At 39.5% G+C, this 22,981-nt stretch overlaps 1 protein-coding gene across 1 annotated transcript in view; it reads right to left on the reverse strand.

Annotated features, from left to right (window-relative positions):
- Positions 1 to 22,981, reverse strand: part of ADAMTS19 (ADAM metallopeptidase with thrombospondin type 1 motif 19) — a 197,219-nt gene that overhangs the window by 46,310 nt on the left and 127,928 nt on the right. The window contains exons 15-17 of the mRNA XM_084780852.1: positions 22,579 to 22,699; positions 15,223 to 15,303; positions 2,410 to 2,567 (exon numbers count right to left, since the gene is read on the reverse strand). Of these exons, the coding sequence (XP_084636978.1) occupies positions 2,410 to 2,567; positions 15,223 to 15,303; positions 22,579 to 22,699 (360 nt within the window). The remainder of the gene's footprint in view (positions 1 to 2,409; positions 2,568 to 15,222; positions 15,304 to 22,578; positions 22,700 to 22,981) is intronic.

Raw genomic sequence — 22,981 nt, forward strand, 5'->3', positions numbered from 1 at the left:
AAGTCAGAGTACATCTCAATACTGATTTTGGATTAAATATTTCATCAGATATTGCCAATTATAAATTACCTTCAACCTAATAAAGAGTGGAAATTTAAATTTTTTTTTTTGGTTTTTTCGAGACAGGGTCTCTCTGTGTAGCCTTGGCCATCCTGGACTCACTGTGTAGATCAGGCTGGCCTCGAACACACAGTGATCCGCCTACCTCTACCTCCCGAGTGCTGGGATTAAAGGCGTGCGCCACCACGCCCGGCTGGAAATTTAAATATTTTTATTGTTGTGTCAATATAATCATTTAATTTTAAATTTGATGAAATGACTAATAATTAAGAAGACTTATTTGCCACCCTACCTAATTATATGAAAAAATCCTGGTTTTCTTCATAAACTACCTTTCCATTGATAGAAGTTCAAACGGCATTGAACATCTAATTTAATTTAGAATTATGCGATTGGCCACAAAACCATGAGCTCTTTCATAAACCATTTGACTTTGGCAGAATTCCTTGCAGAAGGAAAGTGTGAGCATGTTACAGTCAAGAACACACGTTGAGGAATGGCAGCAACAGACACTGCCTTTCAAGTCAGAACCAGGTTTCAATCTGCAATAGTCATTAAAGAGAAATATCTCAGAGGTACAGTTCCCTTTGGATTACCAAATAAATCCAGGTCACACACATAGCTCCTTTTTAGATCCAGTTCACCGAGTCACTAGCAATTCATGATTCCAGGAAAAGCCCTGGCAATTGCTATTCAGATTAAGAGCACTGCTGCAAGAAAATTCTCTGACTCTGAGGTCTGATATATACTATTTTCACATTTTAAACAGAGGCCCGGAAGAATTCTCAGTCTTGTATTTTTCTTAAGTAGGTTAAAACTTATATATGGTTATAGAATGCAGTCACATATGGTAGTGTTTTCAGATATTAAATCACTAAAAATGCTATTGCTATTATCTTACAAGATTCAGACAAAGACAATACTAAGTATTTTACCCACAATATAGATATTTGTGTTTGTTTATTTCTCTAGACAGTATAAGACAGAGTGGATCTTTTTGTTGAAATTGTCAAATAGGATGCAAAGTAATTGTGAGGAGATGCATAAAATGATTATTTAAAGACCATATATATATATTTATGAACCAAGACATACAGAATAGACATGTATTATTTATTCTGTACAGGAACTACACACACTGCTCACTTTGCCTTTTTATTCCTGTTGAAGCAAATAGTCTGTAGTTATATAAAGCCCGGAAATTCAAATCTTGGTTTTGGGACCAGCAGCAGTAGATTAGAGGTGGGAGTTGTGGGAAATAAGTGAATCTCGGGTTCTGACCGCGTCAATCAGAAGGTGCATTTAAAAAAGAGCCCCAACAATAGGTCCATCAAAATAAGACAGGCAGTAAGCCATGGTGTGATTTGAATCTGTATCCTAGAAGAAGGTACAGGGATTTCTATAGCTAAAGATTAATTCAGCTGCAGTGAAGATGTTAAATAATGTGACACGTGCCTCTACAAACAAGTGCATTCATTGTGTTAGAGTGGTTTTCTGTGCATGAGTACATAGGAAAGATGTTGAGGTATTTGAATTTTATATTACTTTTTGCCACTAGAATAAAAACTCATTCTGTCTGTTCAGTCGCTCCTTGGGGTACTTTCCCATTAGCTGTGAGAGCCTCGATCAAGGCCCAGGAACGAGCCAGCAGCCCAGACACAACCCCACTGTTCTAGTCCTTTGGGTTTCAGTCCCCTCTTGATGCACATTTGGTCTTTTGCTACATGATAAAGAACATGACAGTTGCAAACAGTGCAGTGTTCATAGTCACTTACAGATAATCCATTAACCCAGTGAGAAACACAGTGAGGAGACCAAGAGTTCCTTTAAGATGTGTTTACCTAATCCTCTTCTCAAACCAGTGCTTTATTAAAGGCACGCTCTACAGACACAGGTGAGTCCCATCAGATGGGCGCTGCCTTGCTGGAATTTCCACGCTATAGGCTTTGTCTCGATGAATACCCATTCTGGTTTGTGGGGAAACAGTTTCTTATTGTTTGGTGATCATTTCCACTCTGTTTGTTAATTCCCTACAACATCTTGCTCCACTTTTAATAATTACTATTTTCAGACGTCATGGTTTAAAATACTTTAAAATGCCTACAAATATCTCATCTCTAAAACAATCCTAAATGCTGTTCTGACAATTCTGATTTTAAAAACAGATGGGGAGAGGTAGAGAAAAGGGGAGTGAAGGAGGGAAAGACAGGGAAGGAGGATAGGAGGGAGGAGAGGGAGGAGAGGGAGGGTGGGAGGGAGAGAGAGGAGGAGTGAGTTGGGAGGGGAGGTCAGGAATGTCTCTGCCACGCGAAGCTGGTTCTGCAACACTATGCCATTTCTTCCTCTTACCAGGAGATGTAAAGGTGTGGTCGTGGGACCTTTGGCAGAGATCTTCTCCCACAGGCCTCGTCTAACGTAGTGCACTGTAGTCCCCGCTAGACTGAACGCTCCAGAGTGCTCTATCTTCCAGTCACTGTTTATAGACTGTTTGCTGGCATCTCGAAGGGCTATAAAAAGATGAACTGCATGATGGGCGGGAACAACTCTGCTGATGAACATCCTCCTGACATTATTTTGTTGAAGGCATTGCAATGCGTCTTCAAACTCTGAAACAAATGCTCAGTCACTGGCCTCGGGGCTATGAAGTCAAAGGAATTTTCAGCATCTATCAGATACTTATGTCTCTTTTAATATCATTCACCTGGGAAGGTTTTTCTCCTCCAACAAAAGCTGTTCTGCTGCGTGTAGTCCCATCAATACGAGCAACACGATTATGAAAACATTGAAACTCACTGCGTCAATCTTCCCTACAAAATGGTTTTTATCATATGCTAATGTATAAAGGGAAGTTTAACAAGCATGCATATTCTTATTTTTATGAGATTGATGTTTAATTATTAATTTTTACTGTAAGGGAAGTATATTGATCTAAATATCTCAAAACATTGCCAGCGTTTATTACCACCAACAAAAAGACATTCCTTAAACAATGTTGAAACTTCTGAAAAAAAAAACCCAAACAACAAATGGATATGTTTGTAAGGTTTAGCATCTGCTTATATTTTTGTAAATTATATTAAGCATTTTAAGAAATGTTTTTATCTAGTGTTGCACATTGGTCGATATTTTCCAATTTCCATGCTTGTATTTCAGGTTACAATTATCAACTTACAGTTTCTGAAAACCTCTAATAAAAATGCCTTAAAAACTCCCCTCGGGCTTTATGGAATATGATATTCACTCTATTCATGTTTTGGCTTTCAACGTTTCCTAGAAAATGGCATACACATGTACATGTGAATCCCACAATTTATAGGTTCAAGAGTCACTTCATTCAGAAGCAGGAGTCTGTACATATCATGTTTCTTGATTTTATTTTTTACCTCATTAACTTGAAAAACATATTTTTGAAAACCTTGCTTCTGGCAATCAGTGGAACTGCTCTGCTCGCTAGGACAGTGTACGGAGAGTCAGCTTTCCAGCTCTCCATGAGGGTGGAGGACAAAGCTACCATAATCTCCATGATTGCCTGGCGGTCTTCCTGAGGACATTTACCAGGGCACAGGCAGAGAAGGCTGCCCAAGGGCGGGAGGCACAGAGAATGGAGTCCAAGCTTGCTGAGAGAGCTAGCATGTGTTTTATGGAGCATTGGAGAGGTGTGAGTTACAAGAGAAAAAGCATTTCCAGGGAGCTTTTGACTGTATAGCTGAATATTCAGCTTCAAACAAATAGGGTGTGACTCCCCGAAGCCGGGAAATGAACAACTGCCCAGAGCCTAAGGGTTTGAAACGTTCAAATTTTTTTTTAGTTCAAATAGGTGTGGAGAAAAAAAAATTCTGGGTAATCCGAAGCTGAGTTGCTTCTTAATATAGAGAACCTAAAAAAGCAGGTGGCCAAGTTAAAAAATAATTAGCAATTTCCTATTAAAGCAACCTGAGACAGACAGATGCTCGGCTCCAGGTGAGAACAGTACGGAAGAATGGTGGAACAGAAGAACCCAGAGAGTTCAGGAGCCCCACAAGGAGCCATCAAAACTGGAGGATCTGGACCCAGACGACCTGCATAAACTGTTACACCAACCAAGGACAATGCATGCAATAAATCTAGAGCTCCTATTCAGATCTAGCCAATGGACAGCTCATCCTCCAAGGTCACGGGGAGAGTGGGGACTGCCTCTGACATCAACTCTGGTGTCCATTATTTGGCCACTTCCTCCTGGTGGGCCAGGAGGTCAGGAGTCACACAGAAGAAGGGGAAGCAGGTTATCCTGATGAGACCTGATAGGCTGTGGTCATATGGAGGGGAAGGAGGACCCCTTCTGTCAGAGGTGGGGGGGGGGAAATAGGGTGGAAGAGGAAGGGTAGGAATCAGAAGATACAAGTGAGGGGATACCAATCAAGAGATAATCTGAATAAATTATAATAAACAATAAATAAACCAAAAAGGAAAGCAACCTGAGTCTATGCAGTCTCAGCACGTGTAATGCTGATCCAGAAGTAAATGAACTCTTTAGCAAATGAAATTTATAATCAGTAATAAAGAAAATATAATACAGCCACTCATCCAGATCCATGCTATGTTAACCATGTTCGTCACCCAGTTAAAGACCTGCTGGGGATATGGCCACCACATTGACCTATAATAATTAGGGGGCACTCAGGAGTGAATTGAGATTCAAGAACCCTAGAGATAGTAGAACCAGTGAACCAAGCCTTTAAGTATGCACACACATTTATAGAAAGGTGTGTAATATTGGAGAGCAGCGGGAGCTGGAAAATAATCAAATCAAATGTCTTAGAACAGGAAAACATGATATGCCGAATACTGAACTTAATGAATGGGCTTAAAAACACTCTAAACAAAGACACAATCATAGGAAGAACTAAAAGTCAGAGAAGAGAGACCTGATGAACGGAAACAGTGCAAGGCGGACATGTGGGAACCACCGTGTGGATACACTGGTGAGACTGGAATTCCAGAAAAGGGTTAGGACATACCAAGTATGTCAGGGCAAAGGATTTAAAAGTATTTTACATTTTCTTAAAAAAAAAAACACCTCCAAATATTCAGGTTTTAAAAAGTACAAGGAACTCATATAATAAAACACACAAATACACACACACACACACACACACACACACACACACACACAGAGCCATACAGGTAACATGGTGATTGGGACGACATAGTTTAGAGTGGCCAGAAAGAAAAATAAATCTGTTACTTGTGGGCATTTTAAAAAAATGCATAAAATGTAGTTTCCACGCCTCAACAATGAAGTTTCTTTTCATAGCTGATGGAGAACATTACAGAAATCGAAAATGGCCAAAATAGAGAGAACAAAGGGTTGTTGGGTACCCAACAACAGCCGATGCATCTAAAACATAACATGTAAATGCAAAGTGCAGAAAACATCATGGAAAAAGAGGGGCCATTGCAAGAATCAGAGGAACAAGATGTCTGTCTTGGCGGACAGGAAAGCCACAGCCGTGAACTCTCAACAATATGGCTGTCAAATAAGAATTGCACAATGACAACACCAATGGAAGCCTTTCAAGGGTCCATCTCTAGATAAAGAGCTATCGGCACATAACGGCTGCTGCGGGTGGGAGAATCAGTCTTCCCATGGATGAGGCCCCATAGGCTCTCCAGCCCTAAATACAGATACAAGTCTCAGCAACTGCACACATACGTACCCAGATATGTAACAATAATTAAAGAAAAGGTTCTAAATTTGAGAGAGACCTGGGGCACAGGAAGAGTTATGGGGGAGAAACAGGGTAGAGATGGTATAAATACAATCCTCATGTATGGAAATTTCAAAGCATTAAGTTAAACATAGAATGTTCATGTATTGTTAGAAATAATGCAAGTGAAAGGAACCCAGTCAACTCCCCGGGGCTAGAGAATTTAGAGAATTTTTGGAGGAGAACATACATCTGTCACTTTACTACATTCTGAATATCTGTCCTTATATACTCAGATAATTGTAGCTCTCACCCCTCTTTGTAACAGGTAGACAACATTACAGGAAACCACAGTCAATCAAAATGCAGAGCTGGGGCGCCCAGTCCCAGCTGATAGGTCTACAACACAAACCTAAGGCTCAGGGATCGTGGTGGAAGAGGCAGAAGATTGCTAAGAGCCAGAGGAACAGGGAATTTGGTGTGAGATTGTGTATCTAAGAAATGTCGAAAGCTACACCCATAGAGTTTTACTAACGCGACTGTCTAAACATGACCGGAGCAAGGATGGAACCAACAGGCATGCCAAAGTATATGTGAATGGCCCGCGAGGCCTCAAACCTACACAAAGAACTAGAGGCAACTAAGAAATTGCTCAGAATGGGAGAGATTGTCTTCTCCAGGGAAGAAACACCCAATTGCTTATCCAATATCAAATGGTCAAGCACTGAAAACATCCATACAAGTAAACGGAGGTTATGTTTAGAAATACATGTGAATACACAAATACATATATGCATACAATAATAACTAATGAAAAAAAGAAGCCATGAATTTGAAACAGAAGGAGTGGTTTATGAAAGGGTTTGGATGGAGAAAAGAGGGGGGGGAGATAGTATAATTATGATGTAATCATAAAAAATTAATTAAAATTAGAAAAATGTTAATATGCAAAAAGAGGAACTTTTTTCAATAATTTAAAAATTAATGCTAATCAAAACTATAATTCTATACCTGGTGAAGATATTTTTAGACACAAAGGTAAAATGAGTAGAATTTCAGACAAAATCTTAGGAATTTTTTGCCAACAGACTTGTTCTCCAAAAGAAGCTGAAGGATTCTTCACTCTGACAGAAAACGGTACCAGGTGGGAATGTGTGTGAGAGAGTAGAAGTGTAGCTGTGGTAGCTGTAGAAACACATAAAATATCTCTTCTAGATCAATTCATTTGATAAGAGATTGGTGCCTTCCAGCAAGTGACTACAATGTATTAGGGTGTTTAAAACACATTGCAAAGTAAACGAAGGGTGTGGATGTAGAAATAAAGCACGTAACAGTGAAAGAGCAGGTGAAGGTGAGATGCAGTACTTAATAACTTACATTATGCATAAAAAGTTAAAATAAAATTTGAAAGGATCCAGCAGCAAATCAAAGTTCCTATTGTAAGGGCTAGATCAATCAACAAAATACAAAACATTAGGTATATCTATCTAATATGCAAGTCAATGAGATAAAATAAAGTAGTGGAAACGACCCTGCTCAATAGTAGTGAGATAAATAGGGAAACTGACTCAAAGAAGAAATGAACAATTAGAAAATCAACTCAGCATGTCCATTATTATATCAGGCTTAAAGGGACTGAGAACATTGGAGGTTGTCAGGCTCTGAAGACAGAAAGACTCTGATATTTCCAGTTTATAAACCTATGCCTTAAAAAGAAAGACCCAGATTAAGAGGATAGAAAAATGAAGCAGGCAACATTCAGAAAGTGGTTCCCTGGCTATATATATATATGCCTGACAGCATGGGCTTTCAGGAGTATATTGCTATCTTACAATTACATAAATGTTTCTAACTTACAATTAATTTGAATTTAAAGTGACACATGAAGGGCTGGCCAGATGGGTCAGTGGGTAAGCATCCTGGACAAACATGAAAACAGGAATGTGAATTCCTACATCGCACACACCAGGCAGGGTATGGTTGATCATGCCTGTAACTCCAGCATTCGGAGGCGTGGATCCTGGGAGTATACTGGCCAGAGAATTCAGCCAAAATGGGTGAGTTTTTGTTCACCGAGAGAGTCTTTCTAAAAGGAGTGGACAGAGAGTGAGAGAGAGAGAGAGAGAGAGAGAGAGAGAGAGAGAGAGAGGGAAAGAGAGAGAGAGAGAGATTGTACACATGCATGTACACACTTGGATGAAACATGCATGTACCACTAACACACACACACACACACACACACACACATACACACACACACACCTCTTTACTCCTCTTTCCCTAGTTGATCAGACAAAAGGATTATCTGTAAATGTGTGGAAACCTTGAACTGGTGTACTGTAACTGACAGTGAAAATTGTAACTGGAAATTTCAGAATTTCCAGGCCAAAGGTGATAAACCAGGCCTCAGTTGATGACTGGCTGCATATGTTCTTTTACCCCAGGACCTAGCACTGGAAATGCACAACGACAGAATACTCAAAATATCTGTAAATTAAGTGTATTTCACACATAGCTCAAAGATCCAAGCAGAAATCACAATGGGATTGTGAAAACAGCTTGAGCTGAAAGAACATTGTGAAATACAGCGAAAGTGGGTGCAGAGGCACTTTCGTAGCTCCAAAGTGTCATGTGAGGAGAGAAAGCAGCTAAAGTTACTCTTCTGTTTTTATCTGTGGTCAGAGAACAATGAAGCCTCAAAAGCAAAGGAAAGAAAACGACAGAGGAGTGAATCACAGAAATAAATCCACAGTGGAGGCAACTGGTACCATCCAACACTGGTTATCTGAGGAGACTTAATACCTGACAAAACTTAAACTGAGCAAGAAAACAAGACACAAGGTAGCAGTAGTAGGAAAAAAAAAAAAAGAGTCCAAACACTGTCCTTCTCAGAGATGGTGCAATGAGGAAATAGCAGAAACAGCTCTCAGCCAACCAGTGTGAGAAGACAAATGAAGCAAATCATTCCCTGCAGAAGACAATTACCAAAAACTGCATGAAAGAATATATGAAAATACAAATTCTCACTTGTAATATCCATGTGGAAGGTTCCATAAAAAACAAAACACAGTACACATAAAAGAACAATAGGGATTAAAAGGCCTTCCCACAAATAAGACTTCAATAGTTAAAGATCAAAGTAAAACTGTTACTAATTTTAGACAAAATAGCGTAGGCAAAAGAGGGGATACAGGGTTCTTCAAATCCACTTAAAACGCTGTCATATGTGGGTAATATATCTAAACGTGTTACTGTTTCATACTAATCAAGAATATTTACTTGACTTTTTAAATACTCAGAAAATTATAGTTTTATATATTCTGGGAATAAGGGCTTTCTGGAGCCAAGTGAATTATTTTCTTTGGGATCAGAGTCTTTCTCTGTACTTTTAAATGGTTTCCTAAGAAGATAAATAAATATAATAAGTATGCTATTTATGAAATTCTGTTTATATTTTCTGTGTGTGACACAACCTATATGCTGATCTGATCTTTTATTCACCATGGTGTTTGCTGTATGATGTCTGCATTCTTTCTGTTTTCTGGTTTATTTTTAACATTGTAGTTGTTGAATTCCCCCAAGTCTTTTGAGACCTGGTTTGAAGGGGGACTGTTTATGGAATTTGCTTCCTTCAGCATGCATCAGCCACATTGATTCTGTATTAAGACAAAAATTTCTAGGGGGCTTGCGGCTTCACATTTAGGTGACATGGGTATCTGGGTTTGGGTTTGCTTTGCACTGCAAGTTCTCAGGAAAGTTCATTTTCCATGTCTGTCTTACACTGCTATAGACACTTCCTCTCATTTCTCCTCTCGTGTATAAATTATGTCCCTCCATCACACAAACCTGGGGTCCTATGAGGTCCCACTTTGAGTGAAAGGCTCCTAGGAGAGCTCTTTTCTGTCTGTAGTGTCACCTTGGTTCTCAGCATCTGATTTCAGTCACTGGGTGAAGCCATCAAGTGGCACTTCAGGAATCTCAGTGTGCAACTTTCTGTCTTCACTGTCGTTTTGGTACTTTAGGACTTCTTAATTTCCGTCCTGTTTAGACCCTGCGGCCTGGTGCTTGTCCTTCGAAGGTCTGATGTTGAAACCTGACTCCATATGGTGATGTGATTAGGAAGTGGGGCCACTGTGAGGTAATTGGGAGTTGGCTGAGGTTAGTGGGGCACAATCTTCATAAATGAGATTAGTGTGCTTGTGAGAGCCCCGAGGGGCCTCCCTCCCTCTCCCTCTGCCATGTAAGGACACAGAAGACAGGAGTTTTCCAGCTCATAAAAGTGCCTCATCAGAACCCAACCATATTGGTCTCCTGAGCACAGACTTCCAGCCTTGAGCTCTGAGTAGCAAATTCTATTATTTATAACCCACCCAGCCCACGGCTCTTTGTTACAGCATCTTGAGGTAATTAAATCAAGAGGCAATAATCAAAAGGGAAGGTCGCTTTATCTTTTGCTCATTTCAAATTATTTTTAGTGAGCTTTTTGCCCTCGTACCCTGTGAGTGAAATTTCAGACAGAATAAGTTGGATTTGATTCTTTTGTGAGTTTTTTTTTCTCCCTTTGGAAGTCATAATCTATAATGATTTTATAAATAAAAACATATGTTTTATTCATTTTAGGCTAACTGGCCAATCATTAACAAAATAATGCTATAATCTTCAGAGAAGCCAATATTAAGTGAATATAATTAAAATAAGGAGTAACAAAAAGAGAAATTTTATTGGGAAGTGATTAAATGTCTCCTGTGTAATAATATATTGTTTGATGTCAACAATTGGAATTGTTTAAGAATTATGTCAGCTAAAGTTCTATGTTTTATTTATTTTTCTACATTTATCTCCTTTGAAGACTTCTTACAACTTCCTTCCTATCCCCAAAGGAGCCATATGGAGAGTGGTTTATCATATGCATCGACTTGCAGGTCTTTAGCACCCAGGACTTAACACTACCTCACTTCTCTTTTTCCTCATTCATCACTCCTCACCAAGACCTAGAAGTCACCTTTGAATCCTTACTAGCTCTCAGTATAGTCACACTGAACATGTTTCAGTTCACCTACTTCAGCGTCTCTGAAGCGTCCCTTGTTTTTGTTTTGTTTTGGTTTGTTTTTTCCCAATCCTATTCTACTTGATGGTCACTTTGCTCACATCCTGTACTCTGTACTCTTCATTTCTTTAGTAAGGAAGAGAACACTAGGCACTTGGGTTACATGGTAACATACAAGGAAGCAAAGCTTACTGAATCTCTGTACTACGTAGCATTTGTGCTATGTAAAAAAATAGACAGTGTTTTGAAAACTGACAATAATAAAGAGTAGAAACTTAAGATAGATATAAGACTCAAAATTTAAACTGTTCTTAAAATAATAATAGCAGTAGTAACAATAAAAATAATAACAAGACAGTGATCACAGAACAACATCGTTTATAATTTACATGCCCTGCTTTACATCAATAAATTATCTAAGTACAAAATAAGGAGAAAAGAGGTAGTATGCGTGGAGTTAGAGGAAAATGTGTTAAATCAGGACTTTCACTTTAGAAAATTCCAATTGTTACATGAAAAGCAATGACTTTTTCCTAAAGGTACACTAAAAAGACTCATGCTAGGGGCTAGAGAGATGGTTCCATGGCTAAGAGTTTGTTTGCTTTTGAAGAAGTCCTGGGTTTGACTCCCAGCACCCACATGACAGCTAAATCACATATATAACTCCAGCCTCAGGGAATCTGATACCCTCTTCTGAAGACAGAGGCACCAGACACTCAAGTGTTACATATACATACAGATAAAATAGCTATACACATTCAAACACACACACACACACACACACACACACACACACACACACACACACAGGCTCAATTTTTTAACCAATATATTTTATTACAACTTACTAAACTAAGCGTATGTCACTTATAACCCGACTAACCAAACCAATACGAAAAGAGGATTAAGGAACACAATAACAAAACCATAAGGATACCAGTTCTGAGGAACAATTCTCTTAGTGAAATCAGCAGAATTTCTTCTGTTGGAACCTGGAGTAACCAGAACCCGGAACCTCAGCAGGAGCCAGAGCCCCGAAGCCTTCCCTCGAGTGGTTCTCTCTAGGAGCGTCTCAAAGTGGAGCAATGAACAACCAACACTATCCCAAGTTTTCAATGAGCACCCCCTCCGGTTCTGGGCTCATTTATATATCTCCTCCCAGAGTCTGTTCACGGGATCTTTTCAGCTGACAACAATCAAGCTCCCGCACTTAGGTGGTTGGTCTTCTAGTGGATTAACCTCACCTGTTCTCTCAGAAGACCGTTCCGATCCCACACTTGGGATCCTAAAAAAACAGGCTTATCTCTCCTTCACACACATACACACACACACAAACACATACACAGACACACAGAAACACAAACATACACACACACACAGAAACACACACACGTGCCCATTAACTTGGTGTATCTATGTTCAAAACATAGATGCTGTAACTGGATACTTTGGATCTGAATTCAGGATCACAGATCAAAGACTTGAGACACTGAACAAAAACACATATATATTTTTTTCTGTTATTTCTTCTGAAAATTTTAATTGGGAATTTTACATTTTTACTAGAAGTATCTGCTTCAGCCATGGGGTTGAAAGCTTTACTTAACAGACAGGCATTTCATGTTGTTCTCCAAGAGTTACTCTACACGTGTAAAGCATCTTTCCTTTGTACAGTTCAGTCAACATGTTGAGATTATTTCATGCATAGCCTATCTGACTTTTGTCATCGCAGAGAAAACAATGAGGAAAACATCGTCAGCCATTATCAATGGAGCTGCACGAGGCAAGTGCAAACACAAACAAGGAAATTCCAACAGTCACAAGCTTTGGAGGGAGTATAAACAATGGAAAAGTGTAACAGGGAGTGACATGGCGCAGCTCAGGGAGAACTATAGCTTTAAGCATGTGGCAGGACCTACAAATGTATCGGATCAGAGTGAGAGAGAAAGGAAGACTCTTGGTTCAGGCATGATCCACTGATTAGAAATAAATGGCTGGGGTTATCTGAATAATGGCTCTGTGCCTGCGTCTTGTGATCCTAAAACACAAACACCGTACGAAATTCCCAAGGCAGCGAAACTGTGGCATCTTTTCATAAGGCTCTGCTCTCAGGAACGGGTTCGTCTGCTCACTACAGTCTGAACTGCTTGCTAGCCCTTTTCACCTTGCAAGGAAACAAAACATCTACAGATCTGGACTGGGCCCTCAGGAAACAGCAACTCTGCCAGGACCTTGATCTTGAATTACCCAGCTCCCAGCTGAAAAGTGAATGTATCCTATTTGTAGACTGCCCAGTCCCTTCTATGTTGTCACTGCAGACTGAGAAGATGAGGGGAAGTGATTCGATGGTGCATGAAAATTATCCTGAGTCATGGAGGACGTCCTATATACAACCATGGCTATCTTTATATGAACTGACATGGCAGATTTAAGCCCTGAAGAGAAAGCAGCAGACCGTGGAGGCAGCTGCTGGGGTGACACTATCACAAACAAAGCAGTGCTGGCACCCACCAAAAGCTAGGACGAGGGAGTGGGGCTATCCCGTGATCTTCCAAAGCCGGTGAGTGTGCTGTGAACGCCTTAGCTTAGTCCGCTGAAACGAATTTTGGATTTCTGGATTCCAGAACTCCAAAGAATAGATTTATTTCTGTGGTGTTCTGTACCCAAGTTTGTGTCAACTGTTATGAAATCATAGGGAAGTATCTTTATCATGAAAATAAGCAAAGAACGAATTCGGCTAGCGGTGGAAATTTATTATCTCATTGAAACTTGAGGTTCTTGATGACTTCCAACAAGTGAACGTGTAACAGTTCTAGATAAGATTAAGTGGGGACAGAGCAAAGCTAAAAAGAGAGAAGGGTTTAGGACGGAGTCCCACCATATGGGAACTTTTGGAGACTACGTTGCAGGATCCAGCAAAGGAGAGCAGTGAAGTGGTACCCAGTGACAACAGGGAGCTATGGACTAGAAGCCAAAAGAAGAGATAGTTTAGGAACTCAAGAGAAACCGATTGCTATTTACAGGTCAAGTGATGTGACCATTGGGTTCATCACAAAAAAAGGGGTAGGGAGAGCATTTGCTGACCTTGAAGAATATGCTAACTACGCAGGGAGACAGAAAACAAAATAGATCACTGAGGGGCACGGAGGCAGCAGGAAGGTTTCTCATTTGTGAAACTGGCTGATTTATTTAGCTGCATTTGTCAGGTTATTAAAACTCATAATATTAGCTCAAAGTCTACAGAGTTGAAAAAAAAATCATTTGAGATCTCTATTGGTGTTTGCATCTTGGGAGTAAAAAGAATGTACGTGTGGTCTGTGGTTATCTATTGAGTGAATATGTCTTAAATCACCTACCACGACCACCTTCCAAAACTGGGTATTCAGACTTGACTTTGGATGATATTCTTGTACTTAAAATGCACTGAATGCCATATTAAGTAAAGCAGATCAAATGTATACACGGTAATAACAAACAAGCCAGCATCTCACATAATCAAGGATTTCCATTACTTTCTTTTGTCCACACAAGTTCCCCTAATGGTAAAAAAATAATTCAAAGCCACAGCTAGACTACTTTTTAATACTGCAGAGTAGGAAGTTATGTGAGATGGATTGTTCTCCATATGCAAAGGGCTTTCCTGTTGGGACATTTACTGCTCAGCTGAGAATAATAAGGACATCACTTTTATTAAGCGAAAGGTTTTAAGGTGCTTTTAAAAGATAACGTAAAGTGCAGTGTTTAAATTCTATTTTGTCCCCTTGACCTGACTTCATTCTATTTGATTCCACTGTGATGTTTCTTGTTATACTATCAATTAACCTAACTGATAAAATATCAAAATAGCTAGTCTAGTCTTTCCAATAAGCAATACTTAAATTTTTAAAAATGTTTTCTTCATAGATGAGTTTTCCTGGAGTGAAGCAAGACAGGCAAGCTTAGCACAAGGTCAAAGCCATTAACTATACACAGCTTCTTTTGAGTGACAAGATTTCCTATTTCTAAAATAATCATCACACAAAAATACCTGTGGGTTCATACATGGAATTATATGTATTTTCATATGTATGCATGTATATGAACATATGAAAAAGTTTAATAGATTGTATTATATATGCATATATTTGGGATAAAATATGACAGTCAATATAATATGATTTTTGTCTTTTTTTTGTTAGTGTTGTTTTGTTTTTTTTTTATCATGAACTAACATTTGCAAGTAGGTTATAGTCTCTCAACAGAAAACCAAATTGCTTTTGCTCTTGGGAATCCCTTAGAGAAAGAAAAACTCTTGCTTAATATCAGAAGACATGCTTTCTGGAGAGTTCAAGTGTGAACCTGGAAACAGACTGCCTTCCTCCCAACACGTAAGTCCCAGAGTAGGCAGCTATACTCCCACTAAGCTCCTGAGTCTGGAGCACCAGTTACCTAAGTAGCTATGTGCAGGCTTTTCCTCCACAACTTTGATTCTTCTTGCTCCAGCAGGTATCACCAGCACCTCTACATAACCTGTAAGAGTCAGTAAAACATGCAATGAATCCAGCGTTCTTATAAAAATCTCCTCTCCTAATTTACTTGGATACCCCTTTCCCACCCCCCACCCCCACACCTTTGGTCTTAGTTACTCACACCATGTTTTAAAGAAGAGAAAAAGATGTTTTATTATAAAGCTGCTGTGATTTCAGGAGAACTTCCTTGGGAAGACTGAGCATGGAGCTCTAGTGAGAAGTTAGCAAGGCGACTGCAGTGCATAAAACACCAAAGGAAAGGAAGAAGCCAGTGGTGTCACCTCCCTAGAGGCACAGTAAGACAAACTAACATCAACCCAGGGAAATTTGCTCTGGGAATTCTTCAGGCTAGAAAGATCAAAAGAAAGTAAAACAGCAGAGACAGCACAGTTGGCCTGGAGCAGTCCCTGGAGTGAGAGTGGCTGAGCACAGGAAGAGAGACCAAGAATTCCCTGGGAGATGAACAAAAGGATTAGACAGTGGAGCTGGAGAGAAGAAAATGGGTTGAGAGCCACAATGAGAGCCCTGCTGTCACCTCTGCAGGTGCCACACAGGTAAAGAGTAAATGTCCTCAGAAAAATATTTTTCAGCTCTAGTCATTGATATGTTTCTTGAAGTTAAGTAAAACGAGGTGAAATAAGATGAGAGCATATGCAGTAAAGAAGAAATCCAGAGTCCTTACTGAAGAATAGGTTTAAAAGAAAGAAGCCTGTTTGTAGCTTACTGGCTGTTCTAAAATTAACATTCTTTTTAAACCATTCTGTGAAAAAATCATGTATTTGGCTAAAATCTGATTTGAAGCTTTGAAAAGATCAAGAGACAATTTCAAAGTTTTCTCATGCCTGTTAATTGGTACAATTTCAAAAATATTTAGGTGTTCAGTATAAACAAAAGTAACATAAAGTCCACCTGGTGGCAGGGATAGAATGAGGGCCTGTGGGGTGTGTGTGTGTGTGTGTGTGTGTGTGTGTGTGTGTGTGTGTGTGTGTGTGCGCGCGCGCGTGCGTGTGCATTTGTGCACTCACACACGCGCATATGCACTTATGTGCAAAGGTCAGAGGTTGACCTCAAGTGTCTTCTTCAGTCACACTTTACTTTGTTGGTTTGAGATAAAGACACTCATTAAAACTGGAGTTCACTGATCCAGCAAGTTAGGCTGGCTAGAAAGCTCCAGGGACTCCCCCCCATCTCCATTCTCCCCCCCCCCTACACACTGGGATTACAAGTGCTCAAGGCCTTGCCTGGTTAGTTGGTTAGTTTGTTTGCTTACACACATACTAGTGATCTGAACTTAATTCACTCTTGTATGTTAAGCAGCTTAACAATGAAGACATCTCCCCAGCCCCTGGGCATGTGACTTTTTAAAATCAAAACTTCCATTCAAGACACTGCTTTTCTAATTACTACTCATTGAATTGCCCGTTTTCAGTAACATCTAATTGCAGCAGTCCCAGATGGAAAGCATTGGCATTAAGTCACAAAAGCAAACCAGTAACGAAAAGAGACATGTGGCTGGTGGGTTATTTGTGCATAGAAATGAGGTAGGATGGACAGTTAATGCAGATTGGAGTTAAATAAATTGTAAAAATTATGCTAAAATATTACAAAACATTATGATTAATTCTCTGACCAATAATAAAAATCCGAGTTTTAAGAACTACCCCCCTTTTCTGAGATTACACATTGCTTAGCAGTTCACTGCTATTCTTTCTATAAAAGTGTATCGATATGACTCACATTTGAAAACACCAGCATCAGCCAGAGCAGAGAACAAACTGTACAAGTCAAGGGAACTTCCTCCAAAAGGGCAGACAAGTTATCTTATGGGAAAGTATACAGAAAGGAAAAAGATCCATTTCCTGTACAGAAAGAAGACTGTGAGATAAGCAGAGGCATTCGTTAGCCCTTGAATACTGCAAATCTGACAGACTGAGGAGATCGAAAAGGCTCATTTATGGTGGAGTGTTTAAATGAGCACCCAAGGGAGCAAACTGATGACCGCTCTGCTAAAGTCAGTGATGACTTTATTAGAACCTGGTTTGGAGGAATTTTATCCAGCAGCAACATGCGGGACTATCAGAAATGCATTCATAAACTACACTCACTGCAGACAACAGATGAACCTCAGGAATGGCCAAGGCCAAAAAAGAAAATCTAGAAACTGTTATGAGGAAAAAAAAATACTTCTGAAGTTGAAGATGATTGAAACATTGGAAATAAATAATAAAAAACAGACACGTGGGATAATGGGGCTGTCATTTACATAAGGAAATCAGCAAGAATGATCCAATTTGGAGAGAATTCGCTAAGTTCAGCAAGTTGTATCTAACAAAATGTTATAACAGCACCCAGGACTCCAGTAAAGACCAGGTTACTATTGATGGGCCTTTGAAGATGCCCATGCACAGGTAGCAATGTATGCAAGGAGTCAAATTACCCGTGGAGAAAACTGAAAAAGAGGAGAAGCCAAGTAAATGAACTTGGTGCCAGAGATTTTAAGAACACAAGTTGAGAAGAAATATTCTTGAGAAGGAAATAACCCGGTTGGCTGTGGTGTAGGGATCTCCTACATATGAGACATCTTGAGGTGGCGGCCAACCATGTTAGAGCTGTAAACATGAAAGGCAACCTCAGAGATCCCACTCAGGAAATCACTGAAAATCTCTCAGCAAATCAATTTAGTGAAGTTTAAATACGATATTAAATTTCAGAATTTAATTTTTAAAATATATAAAAAAATCTCAAGTTGTATAACCCAACTCCTGCTTGAACTTAATCATAAACAGAATCATACGGTAAATCAGAGCAAAAGCTGTGTCTAAAGTCATGGTCGAATACTGAAAAATCCTCAGTTATACTGATTCCCAAGAAGAGGGCAAGAAACATATTAAAAATAAGGACACATGAAGATGAAAAGCCATTGGCAGGGGGACTTTCAGTACATAAGGCCTTTTTCACAACTGAGGATGTATGTGTCTTAAATAGAATGCAAGAACAGTTAAGACCTAGCTTAGAAGATGGACGCGAGGCCACTGAATCCACAGCTGTAAATGCAATTGTTTCCCTGGACAGCAGGCTTTGCACAACGCAGCCTTGTATTGTGTCATCAGAGACTGCATTGTTATCAACATCTAACATGCCAGTTGCAATTATTTTCTTCATGGCATTGCAGCAGAGTCACAGGTAGTATTTTTTAAAGAGGTTCTATATTCTGGTCACCATTATTACTACTTTTGATAAATTGCTGCATTTGGCCATGATGGTAATGTACAAAACATACTTGAATATGGTTAATCATTCTTATTTTGAATTCTAGGTTTTGGAGTTTGAGATTATAGGTAGTCAACTGACCATTTATATGAAAATCTATCTAGCGCTATCTCAAAAAAAACGGGAATAAGGCTTCCTCAAGACCCAGCTATTCCACTCCTTGGAATATGAACAGAAGATGGTCCAGCACACAACAAGGACCTATGCTCAACCATGTTCATAGTGGCCTTATTCATAATAACCAGAACATGGAAACTACCTAAGTGTCCCTCAGTAGAAGAATGAATAAAGAAACTGTAGTAGATTTACACTATGGAATACTACTCAGCTACTAAAAACAAGGAATTCCTGAAATTTGTGGACAATTGGACTGAACTAGAAATGATCATAATGAGTGAGTTAACCCAGAAGCAGAAAGAGTTAAATGGTATATACTCACTTATATCTGGACCCTAGCCCAAGGGGCATGTCCCATGAAAGTCTTTACTTACCAGGAAAGTGAGAGAGAGGGAAGGACATCCTATTGGGACTTTAGGTGAGAGAAGCATGGGAGAATGGGGAAATAGAAGGATCCAGAGGTTCCTAGAAACCTACAAGAAGAACATTATGATAGGTGGACCTGGGCCCAGGGATCCTGCTCAAACTATGACACCAGCCAAGGACAATACGTGCAGTAAACTTCTAATCCCTACTCAGATCTAGCTAATGGACAGGACATTCTCCACAGCTGAGTGGAGAGTGGGGACTGACTTTCACATGAACTCTGGTGCCCCATATTTGACCACGTCCCCTGGATGGGGAGACTTGGTGGCACTCAGAGGAAGGATAGCAGGCTACCAAGAAGAGACTTGATATCCTATGAGCATATACAGGGGGAGGAAGTCCCCCTCAGTCACAGTCATAGGGGAGGGGTGGAGGGGGGAAAGTAGGAGGGAGGGAGGAATGGGAGGATACAAGGGATGGGATAACAATTGAGATGTAATATGAATAAATTAATAAAATATGTATTAATAAAAGAAAAGAAGAAAGAAAATATCCACTACATTAAACTACTCTGAAATTTGGAACATGTTAAGTCCCCACATTTTTAGGAAAAGGCCATTCAACCTGCATTGCATTGTCACACTCTGTCATATCTCACTGTCCATATCTATCCTGCAATGATGACCACTTCCTATCCTATAAAGTAAAATAAATGAGGCCAGGAGGTGCCAACTCCTGTAGGAATCAACCAATCAATTAAGAACTCTCAGAGTACACTTTCCTAATTCAAACTGTCTTGTTGGTTTTCTTATCCAAAGATTCACACATTTGGCATTCATTTTCTTCTTACTGTGCACTCAGTGCACCACTTCTCAACAGGTCAAACACACAAGTTACCATTCATTACTTTAAGAGGCTATTACTCGGTGAGGCAAGTCACAATGAAAGATGCCGTAAATGTATTAAGGACACAAAAAAGTAACTCTTAAGTTTATTTACTAGCTCCAATGGAAATGATTTAGCAAACACTACATAGAACAATAGGTCTAAACACACCCACATGTGCCTGTGTATTTGTTACTCACACAATATCTACAGTGTTCATGGCCAGCTGAGTGAAAATCCTGAAAATCCCTAAAGAATTCCTAGGAAGGGATAAAGAAGAAATGGAAGACAACATTCCAAAGGCACAAGCAGATGGAGCCTCAGATAGCATTAAGAACTCACACAGCTTTTCCAAAAAACATAAATTCCTAAGTAAAGTAATGAAGGCTTGCTTCAGTATTAAGTAAACGGGTAGTAACAGATTGCTCATGATGGTGGAGATTGAGAATGGCAGTGGCCCACCAGAGGAGCCATCACATTTTTTTCTTCATTGAGTTTGAAATATAATGAAGAATAGGAATCCAAACAAGTGTAAGAAGCCCCAACTGTTCAGAATTACACCACATAAAAAGCATCAAGACGTGATAAACCACTGCGAAGACCATGGAAGAAGCCATAAAGGCTAGCATGCAAGGCCTTTTAGAGATCACTCAGGAGGTAACAGTCAACCTCAGAGCTGTTCAGGAGTTCATCTAGCAAACCTAAAGGGCAGGAGATAGATCCACATTTGGAAAAGTATGTTGTAGCGAGAAACTGTCAGCTAAGAGACTATTAGATCTTAATTCACAGAAAGAAAGGAGCCACTTGGGAGGTGACCCTGGAGAGTCTAGAAGGACAACACCATTCAGGGATATTTCTAATAGTTTAGGTACCATAGTTTATTAAAATAGATTTTAATACAGCATCAGATCTAAAGCGGGGTTAGGTTAGGGAGAAGAGCAAGGAAAACATGTCTACATAAAAGCAGTCGAAATGAAAAGTGTACAGTGCTCAGGCGTGTCCACGTTCTCCAGAGCATGGGTCACGTGTGTACCAATATGTAAATTTCCTGTAATGGTATAGTACTGTGGTATTTCCTTGGTCTTTCAGATCATATTTGAATTTCTGTACTATAAAAATATCTCTTGCCACAACTGTGGGAATGAGGTAGGATGGGCAGTTTATTACAATTATATTTTTTAGCTGAAGATTTGAAAACCTGTTTCAGCTCAGTGCATCTTGTCTTTCCTAAACGAGTGCTGGCATATGCAAGTTGTTTATCTTTTATTCTGTTAAGGCAAAGCAAACCAAAAAAACAAATGCACTTAACCTCATAAAGATTCGTTAGATTTTCCTTTTAGAACAACCCACTTATATAAAATGACTTCGGTTTCACTGATCGTGCAACATAAATTGACTGCTCTTCAAATATAAAATCTGTATTTTATCATTGGAATTTCTTAGTTTTTGAACTACAGAATTTAAATTAAATGTTAATGCAAACATATAAATGATGGTGTGAAAATAGTCATAAATGGGAGCTGGAGAGATGATTCAGAACCTAAGAGCATTTGCACCTCTTTCAGAGGACCCAAGTTTGGATCCCAGCACCCATGTCAGACAGCTCACAACTGCCTATTACTCCATCTCCAGGGACCCAGCACCTTCTTCAAGCCTCTATGGGCACCTGCACACATGTGACATTCAAACATACACAGAGATGCATACACACACCGAAATAAATAATAAAATGCATCTTTTAAAAACAAAGTCATAAATGATGGCCAAACGGATCACATATCCAGGAATGGAGTACATGAATTACAGAAAATATTTGCTTTTTCCAAGTAAGCTTGAGAACCTGATATGTAGTGATATGTTTGTGTCTATGTATACATGGAGATATATGTGTGTAAATTTATTTATGTATATATATATATATACACACACATGTGTATCTGTGTGTACATATGTGTTGTATTAACATATTTGTGGGCCATATAATTCAGTGCAGATACTAGTCACTTCTGTGGTGGGGAACTTTACACTAGCACTACGTAGATCATTTGTGTTCATTCTGTCCTCACATCCCCTGAGTGTAGCATTTACAGATGAGGAAAAAAAAGAGAGGAGGAGACTCTTGCAGTTAATGTACTTGGAAACTTCCCCCATGCTCTGCCACCCCTGCTCTGATTTCCACCACACAATAGTGCTTCAGATTTCAGATTTCAGCTTTCAAAGGATTTCCCCTTGAAATTTAGTAAAAGCATTATCAAAAAGGGAATGCAAAGCTAAAGCTCTGAAGACTAATACTGTCAGTGGTTGCTTCAAGCTGTTGCGAATCACTATTTTTATTAGACATGCTTTTCATGGGCTAAAAAGCGTTTTAGGAGCCTGGTAACATAAGCTGATGCAAATCAGATTCCTCGCTTCCTGCTCTAACTTCTAGAATGCACAACACATGACTTCATGTTTTCATTATTGTTAAATAAGCTCGTTCAAGTTTCTGGCTCATATCACATATATTGTATGTCACCACTAAAACCACTGAAAATGTCTTCAATAGAATGAGAACTGTGATCTCTAAATCAAATTTAATCTACTTCTTGTCCACAAAGACACTACAGTTTATCGAGTATGAAATATAAAGAATAGTTACCTGCCCCTCTGGTGTGATTAAAATCGCCTTTAATGACTTTGCATGATTTTCCATTGCCATTGCATATGCCACAATGATCTTCCCTTGCCAGAGACCCCAATAAACCATCACAACCAGCTTTCTGTAAGAAAAGAAGGGTAGACATCAAAAGCTGAAGTATTCTCCAGAGCCTACAGACTCCATTACAAAGGATCATGTGTGGTTCTGTGCACCTCCCCCAGACGGCAAGCTCCATCCCACCATCAGAGGACCAGGGGTCCTATGCAGCTCTCTTAGGAAGTGAATCTCCACCTTGCCACTAATGCAGCATTCAAGGACAAATCACAGTTCCATATAGCTTCTCCAGGTAACATCACCCACGGATGCCTAGTCACTCAACCTAAGGACTGCCAGTAAAGCCATT

This window comes from Acomys minous, assembly GCF_964271855.1.
Source record: "Acomys minous genome assembly, chromosome: 4".
Classification (NCBI taxonomy): domain Eukaryota; kingdom Metazoa; phylum Chordata; class Mammalia; order Rodentia; family Muridae; genus Acomys; species Acomys minous.